Genomic DNA, 14,908 nt, shown 5'->3' on the forward strand with positions numbered 1-14,908 from the left:
GCATGCAATTAGATAGGATATGATGGAACTTTCTGAGATAATGAAATGGTCTATATTATGAGGAAGATGTGGTTACATGGATTCATCCATTTCTCTAATGTATATGGCTGAGATTTATGCATTTCAAAGTATGTAAAATTTACCTTAGGAAAAGAACTCTTATAACAACATCACCACTATGGGACGTGGATTGGAGATTACTTGCCGATCATACAATAGTGATAGAATGTTGATAATTTTCAAAGCTAGGTGATGGGTACATGGGAGTACATTATGCTATCACAATTCTTTTGTAAATGTTTTAAAGTTTGCATGACAAAAGTTTTTCAAATTTACTGGAGTTGTGAGTAGCCCTTTCACTTTTTTTGTTAATAAAACTGAAACAGGAAACACCAGAACCTGAAATTCCAATCACTGCTGTCTGTCTGAGCTCTCAGATCAGAGGTAGTGATGGTGTTGTAGGAGGGAAGAGAGGTGAGAGGTGGTTAGGAGAAGGTGGCCTCACAGGATCCTAGGAGGAGTGGAGAGGGTGGGTGGAAAAAGGAAGATGAAAGGGAATGGGAAGATGGAGGTGGTGGTGGAAGAAGATGAAAGAGTCATGGGGACACTGAGCTCCCTGGTTTAGGCAACAGGAGCAGAGGAGTGAAAAGAGAGATGTAGTCTTGGGACACATGCTCAGAGGACAGGGCAGGGTGCTGAGGCAATCCCAGAGCAGTCCTGGGTCAGGATGGACCCTGAAAAGGATGCCTTCTGTTAGGGTCATGCAGTGGACTGAATGTTTATGTCCCCCCAAATTTGCATGTTGAAACCCTAATCAGAATGATGGTATTGTGAGGTGGGGCTTTTAGGATGTAATTAAGTCATGAGGGTGGAGCCCTCCTGAATGGGATTAATGCCCTTATAAATGACCAGCAAGCTAGCTAGCTCTTTCCACCTTGTGAGGACACAACATTGCTGTCTGTAGACCAGGGAGAGACCCTTACCAAGAACCCAACCCTGCTGGACCCTGATAGTGGACTTCCCAGCCTCTGGAACTGTGAGAAATAAACGTTTAAGCCATCTGGTTTATGGTATTTTGTTATAGCAGTCTGAGCTAAGACAGGTCACCTACCTATCATCTGAGTTGTGTCCCTGTCACAAAGCCCCAGTGAGTTCAACCAAGACATTTTCCCTATAGGGTCCTTGGTTTAGAGGAAGAAGGAAATGCCTTCCTTCCTGGGCCAGTAGTGTCACCCTGGGCATCCTAAGCACAACAGCAGGGTACACTCAAGTTTATGGAGAAATGCCAAGCCCTAGCCAAGCCTGCCCTGTGATGAGCACCCTCACACACCACATAATGTATACCCAGGTACCCTCTGGCATGGGAGCCACTATCCACATTTTCAAGCTGAGGAAACAGAAACTAGTCTACTTGATCTGAAAGTCAATCACCATGTGTCCCTTGGTCTGGGCAGAATTCCTTGGTCTGTGACACTTAACACCTGCTTTTTGTGTTCTCAGCAGCAGCGTGGGCATGGTCATGCGAGCCCCCAAAACACATTTCCTCAGGCCCATCAAACCTCCCCAAACCCATCTCAAACCACCCAGTATTCCTTCACCTCCTCAAAATGAGCCCTTCCCCCTCCCTGACTCTGCACAGGCTGTTTCCTTACCTGAGTGTTCACACTCCCTTTTTGCATGGCTGGTACCTTCTCAGTCCTCAGGTCCCAACTCACGTCCCCTCCCCAGGGAGAATTCCCGTCTGTGTTTCTTCAGGGACTTCTCCCTAATATTATTATTTTTTTTTTTTGAAGCTCTTATTTGTTTCCTTCAGGACAGTTAACACTATCTGATAATATTTTGTTCCAGAATGTAAGTTCCTAATGACAGGCACCACCTCTGTCTTGTTTAGTGGGAATTACCCACTGGGATTACTTCTTGTTAAGAAGTTCTTTTAAACACAAAATAGGATGGCTAACAGCTTTCCAGTTTTCTTGCAGTGAAATGTCTTAAACCTCAAACAAAGAATGTAGGCTCTGGATGGGCCCTCTGCAGAACCACAGAAAAGCATGGCATTGGTGAAGACTCTCCATTTCCCAATGAGGCAGAAACTGAAATATAAATGAGCTTCTGCCTCTAATCCTGATGATGATAATGATGATGGTGTGGTGGGGATGGTAGTGATGATAGAGGCACTGATGACAATTAAGTTGCCTTATTACATGCCAGGGACTTCATGCATTATCTCCAACCCTTTGAACTACCCTGCATGATAGAGATATATACATACATGAGAAAACTATAATTCAAAAGATACCTGAAGTCATTCTATGTCTAAGATAGACAAATGCCACGTTGACACTGTTATAGCCTCATTCTCCCAGAGGTTTTGGTTACAATGTTCTCTAAAGAACCCATTAAAGGCCCAGCGCGGTGGCTCACGCCGGTAATCCCAGCACTTTGGGAGGCCAAGGCGGGTGGATCACAAGGTCAGGAGTTCAAGACCAGCCTGGCCAACTTGGTGAAACCCCGTCTCTACTAAAAATACAAAAAAAAATAAATTAGCTGGGCATGGCGGCAGGTGCCTGTAATACCGGCTACTCGGGAAGCTGAGGCAGAGAGAACTGCTTGAACCCCGGGAAGCGGAGGTTGCAGTGAGCCAACATCACACTACTGCACTCCAGCCTGGGTGACAGAACAAGACTCTGTCTCCAAAAAAAAAAAAAAAAACAAACAAAAAGAACACATTAAAACATACACACACATAAATACACCTCCATTTCTCCCACTCTCCTCATCCTTCACACTGGAACAATAATAAGCCTCCAAAACCATATTGAAATCAAATGGTAGATTTATTGGCTGTCTCTGTAATACAATGAGGTGAAAACATCTTAATTCAGGAAATCTTCCACCTTGTTTTGGCTTCCAGTTGTACTGCAAGACCAGTGTCAGGCACATAGGCTGATTAATCAGTGGACAACAGAAGCAAACTGCTGCTGGGTTACATGTCTACATGATCCATTTCACAGTTTTGGGAATTTTTTTTTCTTTCATAGCATCTTCCTCTTTTCAAATTCCTTCAGAAACAGAAGAGAGACAGAGAAGAGAGATGGAATGAATAAAGATAAAAAATCCAAATTACATTTATGGTCAAAATGATTTTGAAACCTATTATCTTTAGGATCCCCTGAACAACCAAATTACAGAAGAAAAATGTACCAGGATGAGGGTGTTTGAACACAGAATAACAGCTTTCAAAATCAGTCTGTGTCAGCTTGAATTTCACGAAACAGATGCAGAGCTTCAACTTTATATTTCCTAAATCCAGAAGCGGAGAGGGAGGTTTTGAATAATATTTATTTTTTCACAGCAGTATAATAACAATAATTTTAGGAGCTGAGAAACTTCATTGTGCTTATCCAAACTGTAGTGCTATATACATGAACCCTTCTAATAAGGCAATGGAAACAGGTTTGCTCAGTTTCTCAGAGAATAAAGCTAAAGAGAGATTGTTACAAGGATTTGAACAAAATGTCAAGAACCTTAGAAATACCTGAAACAAATACCTTAAGCAAAGTAGTGTTTAAGGAAACAATACCAAAAATCATATTTTTCTAGATTGTAACTATTAGGATAAAATGTGTAGATCCCTGCTGCCACTTACTGGAAGAAAATGGTAACACACATCTCCAATGTGAATTTAAGCATTTGCTTTTCTCCTTACCCCCACCTTCAAATAAAATGATTTCTCACTCTCACTAAGCACCTAGATTTCTTTCAAACACTTTGGCACATAGTGTTATATTCCAAGAGCAGGATCATGCAAAGATGCAATAAAAAAAGGAGTCTACTTTATTTATCCCTGAGACAAATCAGGATTTTGAAATTCTCTCTGAATGCTGTTCCCTTCTAGGAAACCAACTGGTACCTATTTTCAGCATGCTTAAGAGGAGATTTTTTGTTTTTTGCTTTTTCGGTGTGTGTGGCAGGGGTATACCATCATAAAAATAATAAGGGAGAGAGAGCCTTAAATTATCACTCAAAGAGACAAGCTGAAAATCAGTGCAAAGAGATTATAAAAGACATCAAATTACTTAGAATATTTTAACCCATAATGTCCTATTAAAAAAGTTAAAGCAAAACAAACAAACAAAAAAAAACAAAAACAAACCAAAAAAATGGTTAACAATGGTATCACAACATAGCCAGGGCCAATCTCCCCATCCTCTTTAGATCTCCCTCCACCCCAACTCCTTCTTCATCCAATTTCCATTTCTTGTTACTCAGCCTCCAACCTCCTCTCCCTAGAAACAGAAACCCATGGGGTCAGGGTGGCTATATCCCAAAGGAAAAAACAAGTAACAAAACATGAAGCAGTTCTCTGCACAGCTACCTTCCAAACCCCCAAAATGGAAATCATGACACTTATGATCTTCAAGATGCTTTTTGTGTATGTTGTATCTTGCCACTTACAAAAATAAAAATCCCAATATTTAAAGAAGAAAGCTTTAAAATAAGAACATTATTCCTGGTCATGCCTAATTAGGGCACTAGGACATTAATAGAGTTGATTCAAACTATTAAGCTGCACGTCAGAAAACCAATTAAGTCCCAGAAGCAAAGGCCATGATTTCCAGGTACCCATTGTGGCCACACACAGAGAAAGCCTGCAACCTCAGAGCACTTGGGCCACTGTTGGAGCTCACCTTGTAGATCGTGGTTCCTAGCTGTGCAGGAGACATACTGACCACAACTCCTGCACTCTGAAGGGCGGAGATCTTCTCTTTAGCTCCACCTTTTCCTCCAGCAATAATTGCCCCGGCATGACCCATTCTCCTCCCAGGAGGAGCAGTTAAACCAGCAATGAAGGACACTACAGGCTTGGAATTTGGACCCTGGAAAGAAAGTAATATTTTAAATGCTCTAATGAAGAAGTCAATCAAAACGAGACCTCAAATTCATGACTCTGCTGGTAAATGGTAAATGGCTTGGGCAGGGGAAAGCCCACCATTCATCTTAGGAAAACCAACACAAATATTAAACCAGGATTGAAACCACTGCATTATCCTTTGAGTTAACTTTCCATACAAACTCAGTAATACAACACTGTGCCAATGTCCGTATATGTTCAATATAAAACTTCCACTTCACAAATACACATGTGACTCTTTCATTTGAAAAGTAAAAGAGCATACTGGAAAATATGATTTGCAATAATAATAATTTAAGACACAAGACTGGGTTGCTTTACTTCAACCTAATATTATGCCTTAATTCATTATTAGTTCACCCTTAATAAATGTGCTAAAAGAAAAAGATGAGGTGGGAAGTATACCGGAAAGGACCTAGGACTTAATTTCCTAGTAACAAAAGCTGCATGACCTTGGACAAGGCTTCTTGAGAACCAGACTTCTGCTTCCTCATCTATGAAATGAAATGGCCAAACTAGATTGATGCCCAAAAGCCCTTTCCACTCTGGAATTCTGTGTCTAAGAGGTAAGATCAGAATTGGTTTTATTCAGCAAAAATCCATTCTAATGTACAATCTCTATATACTAGATTCTGAGGTTTAAAAAAAAAACCCATACAAAGAAAATATAAAAATTTCTGTACTCTAGACATGCAAAGTAGTTGAAGAAATAATATAAAATATGTATATACCTCAATCCATTAAGAGATTCCATAGGCCAGGCATGGTGGCTCAGGCCTGTAATCCCAGCACTTTGGAAGGCTGAGGCGGGCAGATCATGAGGTCAAGAGATCAAGACCATCCTGGCCAACATGGTGAAACCCCATCTCTACTAAAAATACAAAAATTAGCTGGGCATGGTGGCTTGTGCCTGTAGTCCCAGCTACTCAGGAAGGAGGCTGAGGCAGGAGAATCGCTTGAACCCGGGAGGCGGGGGTTGCAGTGAGCTGAGATCGTGCCACTGCACTCCAGCCTGGCGATGGAGCAAGACTGTGTCTTAAAAAAAAAAAAAAAAAAAAAAAAAGAGATACCATAAACTAATATATGAATATATGATTAAGTTTCATAATTAATGGTAATATCATGTTCATAACGGAAGTCCAGAGATAATAAGGAACCAGGTAAAACAGAGAGGCCTGGAGAAGGCAGAACTTGAGCATGAGTGGAACCTGAGAGCCTTCACTTAGGTACCATCATCTTCCCCTACACCAGCAGTTCTCAAATCATTTGGTCCAGGGATCCCTTATACTTAAAAGAATTATTGAAGATCTCAAAGAGCTTTTGTTGATATGGGTTATATCTAATGATATTTAGTATATTAGAAATTAAAACAAATTTTATAAATATTTGTTAATTCACTTAAAAATAACATTTTAACACTTTAAAAACCATTCTAGTGAGAAGAGTTGCGTTATTTTACCACTTATATTTTCAACTCTTGAATGTTTAACTTAATGAAAGACAAATGGATTCTGATAAATGCTTTTGCATTCAATCTGTTGTAGTATGTTATTTAAGCTGAGGTATAAAAGGAAAATCCAGCCTCGCACAGATATGTAACTGGAAAAGGGAGAAGTATTTTAATTGACTGCCTTACAAATAATTGGGAGTATTCTTCTTTGATACTACCCAAATCTCTCAAGTGGTAATTTCTTAAAGGTTAGGTGCAATGTTGGAATCTGAAATCATAGCAGTGAACTTTGTCCCTTGTTAATTTAAAACTCATTAATCTGTCTTGCACTTTGAGTGATCTTTTAACCACAGTGATTTTGTAACATGCATTCCTCAGTTAGGAAATATGTATGGGTTCATTGAGTTATGCAGATCTTCCAAATGCTGACATGTTTCATCATTTAATAACAACAAATCAGTTATCAGTATCACCACCAAGCTCATTAGAAAAGCCTCTAGGTAGGAGGAAGCTGTCAAGCTCACAGTTGCAGATGCAAGTTTTCCAAAATTTTAAATTAAATATTCATTTGAAAGTTCAGATGTTATTATTAGCAACAAATACTATCAACTGTTTTCCTTGACACAGCAGGTTTACTTTGTTCATTATTGAGAAGAGATCTGTCTGAATTACCAGTTCATCTGCCAGTCATTCTTTCAAGTAAAATTGGTGTCCCACGAAAAGGGCAGCTAGTTCAGCTCACAACTCAATTGTGACAGTGCTTTACTTCCCATTTTATCACAAAATACTGACTCCAGGGTCATAATTTAATAAAATTAATAATTTGTATTGCTTTATCAAGGACATTCATAAGTGAAACTGGCTTTTCTTTTTCTTTGCACTGTGAGTAGTACATGGCAGTGAATGACTGCTTCTCTGGTTCGACTGACTGCCCTGATTCCCACTAAGATACAGCATGCAAGGAGCTACATGGTCAGACACTGCTTACTCCTGCCTCATCTGCCACCTTTCCTCCCTTCCTCCTTATCTTCCAGTAACCCCAGAATGCTCTAGCTCTGTGCCTTTGCTGAGAATGTTCTCCACCCTCCTTGGATACTTGGCAAACTCCTACTTAACTTTTAAGATCTGACTCTAGCTTCCTCTTCCCCATAAGCCTTTTCTGTCTTTCCCTCCCACCCTCCCCACAAATGCCCTCATAGTTGATCATCTCATCAGTGACCCTGCTGTGCCTTTTACACCCTTCTACTATTAAATTCAGCACACTGGCTATAACCTATTCCCCATGTGTTATTCTACTAAACTATGAATTCCCTGAACACAGAGGTTATATTTTCACTAACTTCGGTATGCCTGGCACCTACTGTAGTACCTATGGTATAGAATTGAAAAGACTCCACAAATTATTTATTCATTCACTTATAAGATCTACATAGAATATGAGAATCTCATGTTTGAGTGGCATTAATTTGTATTTGATTCCACTCCCCTGTTCCCCAAAAAGTGGGAATATTGTTGCACTAGAAAGGATCAAGACTTTGTTGAGCCTAGAATGGCAAACAAATTTGCATCTGTCCCATTAACAAAGAGCCATTGGAGGCTTCTTTGTTTTTTGTTTTTTAAGTGGAGAGAACTACAACTAAAAGACTATGGGGAAGTGTAGTCTGAAAATAGGACACAGAAAGGATGAGAGGTGTGTCTAAAAACAGAAAGGCCAGTTAGAATGCTATCACTGTAGTCTGAGCCTATGCCCAGGACTGATGACTCTTTGTCCTTAACTCCTTCAATCTAACTCCTTATCCTTCCATGGTGAAATGGAGAAGTCAGACAAACCTGGGTATGAATCTCACCCCTGGTTCATTTGCTGTATACCTACCATTGGCAAGTTACTAATCTTCCTGTACCAGTTTCCTCATTCATAAAGAAAGAACAAAAACAACTTACCAAAGCATCAGGATAAAAGTTAAACACCAGAACTTTTGCAAATAATTATTATCATTGTAATGATAACAAGAAAGGCAGCAGCAGATCATGTTTATCGAGTGTTTACACCAAGTATTACACTAGGCATTTTATATAATGCAGCATCTGAACTGCTTAACTTATAATCTTGTACATATTAGGTTCTCGATAAAAAATTAATTCCATAACAACTAACCAGCAACAGGAAACATGTTGCCAAATGAAACAAAATGTCTATGTTTCATTTTTCCCACTAAATACTAGGCTATTCAAGGGATTCAGAATTGGGCCCAAATACATTTTAAATTCAATTTAACACAGCATAATGCTGTATTAACCGAAACTTTTTTTTTTTTAAAGAAGTCAGTTTTTACTTAAATTTCAAACTATACAACTTTCTGAACACAAGGGAATCTAACATTTTACTCCAATCCTTAACAATCTACTCTTCCATTTACATGATCTGTATTGGTGCCTACTGTGCCAGGGGATTGGGTGGGGCACTGAGGTTAACAGTTCCCTGCAGTCCATAACACAGTCTAGAGTGAAAGTCAGATATTAAGCATGCCTTGCAGAAGGAACAAGCAAAGGCAAGTGAGAATGAAAACTGGCATGTCAGATGGAAAACTGATCTAAAAGGGAAGGTTTGGATGGTATGTGAAGGACTGGAATACCATGCTAAATCTGCCCTTTAGCTGACATGTAATGGGAAACATTACATGGGAAACACTGTCTGATGTGAACCAAGGACAAACAGCACCAATATCCATGTTTCAGAAGGGCAGATAATTTGGGTGGCCATAAACAGAATGGCCTAAGAGTAAAGGGGGGTGGTTGGAGAAAATAAGAGAGATCATGAAGGAAACCACTGAGATGGTCCAGATGAGATGGGATGAGGACCCAAACCAAAGTAGATGGACTAAGTACAGACAAGGCTCTGAATCTAGACAAACCTCTGATGTCTCAGAGACAGATCTTGGTAAGTGAGTAGAAACAGGATGAGAGAGAAATAAAAGTTAGTTCTCAGGTTTCTGCCATAGAAATAGGCATAGAAAATAGATCCAGGGAATGATAAAGAGGAGGAAAACCAGAAAGAAACCAAGAGGATGGAGAGGATGACAAATGAATCAAGGCCACTGGTGACCTCTGTGCAAACACAACGTCAGGAGAGTAAGAAGATTCCACAGCAGCAAATGGCTCAGTAAGAGTGCTTAGTAAGTGCCGGGCACTACTTTGCTATACGTTACTAAGTCATTTAAACTTCGCAGTCCTTACAATAACTCTAGGAGGCTGGCACTACTATATCGTCATTTTTCCAATAAGGAAATTGAGGCAACGAGAGATTAAGAAGCATTCCCAAGGTCACATAGCTTCTAAGTGACAGACAGGAGCCTGACTGCTGAGGATTCAAGAATGAATGAAAAGTAAGGAAAGAGAATGAGAGAATGAGGGTAAACTTGAGTCATATCTAATATGGGAGTTAGGGCTTAAAATCACCACAAAAGAAAATCAAGTATATTCAAAATAGCCCTTGAAAATTCCTTAAAACACAAACAAATATGCCTTGTTTTGTGTAAACCACCCAGTACATGATATTATTGGCTCCTTTAACTCTCCAGTATTATTTTATGTGGCATTTAATTCATTCACTGGTGGATTTTTTTCATAAGCATAGAGAGAAAGTGATCTCCACTCTCTTGCCTGGTCTCCTGAAGGGAATTTTTCACTCACTCCTCAGTGTAAGAGAAATTCTGAAAATCAATTGCTTGATTTTTTCCCACAGTTCTCTGACACAACAATGGCACAGCACAAATTCACTGAGTGGGGGCTGGTGGCCGCCAAACTGCTTCAGTCACTACTGCACTCCCATCTCTCCTTTCACCACAGGAACAGGGCTTAACTCCCTCAAGCTAAATGAAACGATGACATAACTCAACACCACTCCTTTACATTTAATTCTAAGTGAGAGGCAACAGGGAAAGCCTCCCCAGGACATAGACAGTAAAGCTTTTCTACTTGGTCTCTGAAGGGAAGTGCCATTCCACAAGGAAAGTCTAAAACTAGGGGGAAGCCAGATCCTGAAAAAAAGCACAAGGGATAGGATCTTTAGGTCAGCCTTGAAAAAGAGAAAAAAACACTTATTTCCCTCTGAGATCGGGAGAAAGAATACTGGTCACAGGTGAAAACCAAGTCTGCAGGTCAAGTGGGGGCTCTCGGGCTGATGGCCTGAATGTATCTGTTCAGCAGGAGAACGACTTACCTACCACAAAGTGTGGGGTGATGCCTGGGGAGAAGAGTTCAGAATAGGGAAGTAGAGAATCAATCCAGAAATAATACAGAATTGTCTGAGTGTCCAGTATAGAAGGCCCTGCTCAGAAAGTTTTATCTTTCATGTTTTCCCGAAAAATTCACCTTTGAAAAAATAAAAATAACTTCTGAAACAAGCCTCTGATATTAAGAGCAAAGAGCTATATTTTTCCAAACTCAAACTTACTGAATTATGTTGCTTCAAAAATTCTGCAGCATTCTCTTCTGCATTACCACCAATTTCACCAATCAATATGATGCCTTCTGTGGCAGAATCGTTCAAAAAGATTTCGAGGCAGTCAATAAAATCTGTTCCATTAAAAGGATCACCTCCAATGCCTGAAAAAGTTGAAAAATATCAATAGCTGGAAATTTAAGGGTGAACCATGGAATTTAGGCCAATAAATGTTTTTAACTAGTTTGTCATTTTTCTTACCCTTCTCTCTAATATTTTTAAATGTATCATTGCCCTTGCATTTAATATTAAAAAAATCACAAAATGCTACATTTATTTCTGTTGGTAATATTATATAAATGCTAAATGGTGGTTGGTTCCTGATATTCTAGGAATATTCTAGGGCTGTAACGAAGACAACCCTCTTTTTGCTTTAGCTCCTTTATCAAGCCTCTTCTGTCCCACAAAATTATTCCCAGATAACTCCTTAGAAATGAACATTTTAAGAAAATGTGTATCTGTGTTGCATGCTGATGTTACACCAGAGGAAAGAATAAACATTTAACAAATTTCTTTGAGTAAAGAAACTATTTGATGAGGTATGCTGCAGATAAATCACCCACAAGTTTTAAGACACAAGTGCCAGTGAGTGACAGTGAGTGCCCTGACCGCTCCTGTTCTGGATCCAGAGTGGATGATGACAGAGCCTGCATATCAGAGCCATACTACACACCACATTTAAGAACGAATTCTTGGACAGGGTTAAAGTAAATGTTCCCTACAGACAGGCTGCCACTTTTTATTTTTAAATTACAAACTTACTGAGGGCAGGATTGATTTCTTACTTTTCACTGCATCTCTGAAAAATGGAGTGGAAGAAGAGAACCGGCATTTATTAAGTGCCAACTGTGTGTCAAGTCCTATGCTTTAGCACACATTAGATCTGTCATTTCCTAATTTTCTCAACTTCTCTGTGAGACAGGCATTATTATACTCCATTTACAAATTCAAAACTGAAGCTGGAAAAGAAGGAATCGGTAAGCCTGTTTCAAACCTTTTCTTATTCTCTGTCACACTAAAGTATCTTCCACTTATGATTGTGCTTTGCATGTAGAAATGCTCAATTAATGTTTTCAATATTTAATTTATGAATTTGGATCTTAATAAAAACACTCCAGAGCTATATGTTATTTTTTGGTAAAGATAATTCTAAAAGGTTAACAGGTATTCTAAGAACTTGAAAGAATATTTATTAATATGAAAAGGTGGAATTTGCCTTGGCTTTTGGCAACAAATAATGAAATTGTTTTAAAATGTAAAAACTTATAATTTTTATTTTTTCAAATGGGAGGCAGTATAGTGTGATAAAAAGAGAGGTTTTGAGGAACTGAACCTTCCTCAACCTTGACTTTCTCACCAATAAGGCTCTAACAGCACAATTTTCCACCTCAGAGGCACCTGAGAGGCTTGCCTTAAGAATGAGACACTGAATAGCAAAGAATTCAGTAACTATAAAGCACTGATGCACATAATGGCAATGACAACAAAAGTCCTAATATAAGGAACCATTTCTTCAGAGCAATCAAACCAAGTGATGTTTTCAGGCACCAAGGTGCTCCGGGAGCCACGTGTCCCAAGATGTTAGTTCTTCAACCTAGAAATGAAATCTTGGACCATAAATCTTTAAACAACTACAGAACAACTTTACACTTAAGCAAATTAAATTTGAGATCATAACATCCTTTTCATAACAGTATCAAAATCTTTTGCAAATAATAAAATCAATAATTATTATTATACTCATCCAATGAAGACACCACACTCCAATAAAATGATTTCAGCAAAAGTCCCTCACCAACACACAAAGACTGCCCCAATCCAACTTGTGTTGTTTGGTGAACTGCTTCATAAGTCAGGGTGCCAGATCTGGACACAATGCCTTAACGAAAGAGAATTCAAAAATATTAGATTGTGTTTCTAGGTTAGACTAAAATATGGTAAACTAAATTACCAAACACTTTGAGTGACTAACATAGGTATAAAATTCATTCCATGATTTGCCATCAAAATCAATAGTATCTTCAAATGATGAAATGAAAAGGAAAGGCTTAAATTCAAGCAGGGGGGGTTTTTAATTTAGACATAGGAGAAAGTATATTATTAGTTAAGGTTATTTTATGACTATAAAAACAAAGGAAGAAAGACTTAAATTACCTCTTCTGAGAATCTTTATGAAGAAGATAATATCAATATAAATTTGGTAGGTACAATCATACCTACAGTGGCAGAATGTAATAGATTAGACTTATACTACCTTATGTAGTCTGGGTATTTGTCCCCTCCAAATCTCAGGTTGAAATGTGATGCCCAGTGTTGGAGGTGGGGCCCGGTGGGAGGTGTTTGGGTCATGGGGACAGATCCTTCATGAATGGCTTAGTGCCTTCTCCATGGTAATGAGTGAGTTCTCACTCTGTTCCTTTACATGAGAGGTGGTTCTTGAAAAGATCCTGGCCTCTCTCGTTCCCTCTCTCACCATGTGACAGGCCTACTCCCCCTTCACCTTCCGCCATGAGTAAAAGATTCCTGAGGCCTCACCAGAAGCTGAACAGATGCTAACACCATGCACGTATAGCCTGCAGAATCATAAGCCAAACAAATCTCTTTTCTTTATAAATTACCCAGGCTCAGATATTCCTTTGTAGCAATATAAAGCAGACTAATACAGTACCCAAACTATTAAACCATCAAAACTAGCATTAGTCACATTTTAAAATACTACCTATCTTCTCCACAACTATTTTCCCATTGATTTTCAACCAATATATACGATTTAAAATCAATATAAAGAAAACTGGGGAATAAGGTCAAGATCCCTCTGGAATCAAGTCTCCCACCTAATTTCCTTTGTAAATGGACCTGTGTGAAAGCACTTAATTTCATATCTGGATTAGGTGTGCGCCGAGGGAGGAGAGCCAGTGGAGGCCAGGGAGGAGTGACAGTTAGATGTCTTCTCTTGTAGTTCACTATGCTTGGCTGAGCTTCCAGAAAGGTAATTTATTCAAAGTCACAATCTATGTAATACTTTAGACAAACAAAAAAATTAATCCAGGGCGTCCATGGTTTACTTTCCTTAAACTCCTGCCTTGGAGCAACTCTGAAGAACTCAGAAGACCCTTTCCTAACAATATGATCACCCTACCAGGGCAGGTAGAATTCTTGTCAACCTGAGACAAAAACCATAATTATAAGTTACCTCAACTTCCGTACACCATGTTTACACTCTTAAACAAAGTGCTATGTCACCATTATTGTATACTAATGCATACTAAGTGTGTGACCTATGCATAAACACATCTTCTCACTATGAATTTGGGCACACAATAACTTCAGGTTCTATATACCAACCAGTCAAATTGAAAGAACAGTGTGTACATAACTTAGTCATTGCTAAACAGACCCTACAGAACACTATCAGATTGCTCTTTTAGATGCATTTCACTAGACAGTGACAGCTACATCCTCGACGATGCCTCACTTCATGTGGAACTCTGCTCCAACTCCCCAGCCCAGCAGAGTCCCAGCTTCCCTCTCCAGACTTGTTTCTTACTATTTCCCTACCTAGTGAAACTGGGTTATTCCTCATTGATATTTCATGCTCTCCTATCTTTTCATATCTGTTCTGCTTAAGATGGAGTGTTTCACCTCCACCATCTGACAAAACTTCTAATCATCCTTCAAGGTCCACATTAAACACTACTTTCTTTTTGAGGTCTTTCCTGATCACCCCCAAAGATAAGTGAGATATAATCTCTTTCTCTAAATTTCCTCAATGCTTTCATATTTCCTACTTCCCTCATTACTAAAAAATAAGCAGAAGTTGTATCTTGCCTACCGCTGTGAAAGTATTTTTGGGGTAGAAACAACTTCATTCATTGAATGGTTCACTGTTAGCCCTAATGTTACCATAAGACACAGTAAGAATGTTAGTTAGGCAGATGGCCAGAAACAAGCAAGCAGGGGAGCCCTGGGAAAAGTCTGGAGGCGCTGCCTACTGACCGTCTGCAAGAAGGCAATGACTACACTGGCTACTTCTGGCCTGTGGTTG

The 14,908-nt window shown here is 39.2% G+C and overlaps 1 protein-coding gene across 2 annotated transcripts in view; it reads right to left on the reverse strand.

Moving 5' to 3' along the window:
- Positions 1 to 2,815: 2,815 nt before the first annotated feature.
- Positions 2,816 to 14,908, reverse strand: part of SUCLG1 (succinate-CoA ligase GDP/ADP-forming subunit alpha) — a 36,227-nt gene continuing 24,134 nt past the window's right edge. Inside the window, exons 6-9 of one of the 2 annotated variants that reach the window (XM_055243637.1) lie at positions 12,659 to 12,742; positions 10,816 to 10,967; positions 4,689 to 4,877; positions 2,816 to 3,059 (exon numbers count right to left, since the gene is read on the reverse strand). In XM_055243637.1, the coding sequence (XP_055099612.1) occupies positions 3,033 to 3,059; positions 4,689 to 4,877; positions 10,816 to 10,967; positions 12,659 to 12,742 (452 nt within the window). In that variant the 3' untranslated portion in view covers positions 2,816 to 3,032. Of the gene's footprint in view, positions 4,878 to 10,815; positions 10,968 to 12,658; positions 12,743 to 14,908 lie in introns of both variants that reach the window. The other variant, XM_063617589.1, reaches the window with a different exon arrangement.

This window comes from Symphalangus syndactylus, chromosome 14 (assembly GCF_028878055.3).
Source record: "Symphalangus syndactylus isolate Jambi chromosome 14, NHGRI_mSymSyn1-v2.1_pri, whole genome shotgun sequence".
Classification (NCBI taxonomy): Eukaryota; Metazoa; Chordata; class Mammalia; order Primates; family Hylobatidae; genus Symphalangus; species Symphalangus syndactylus.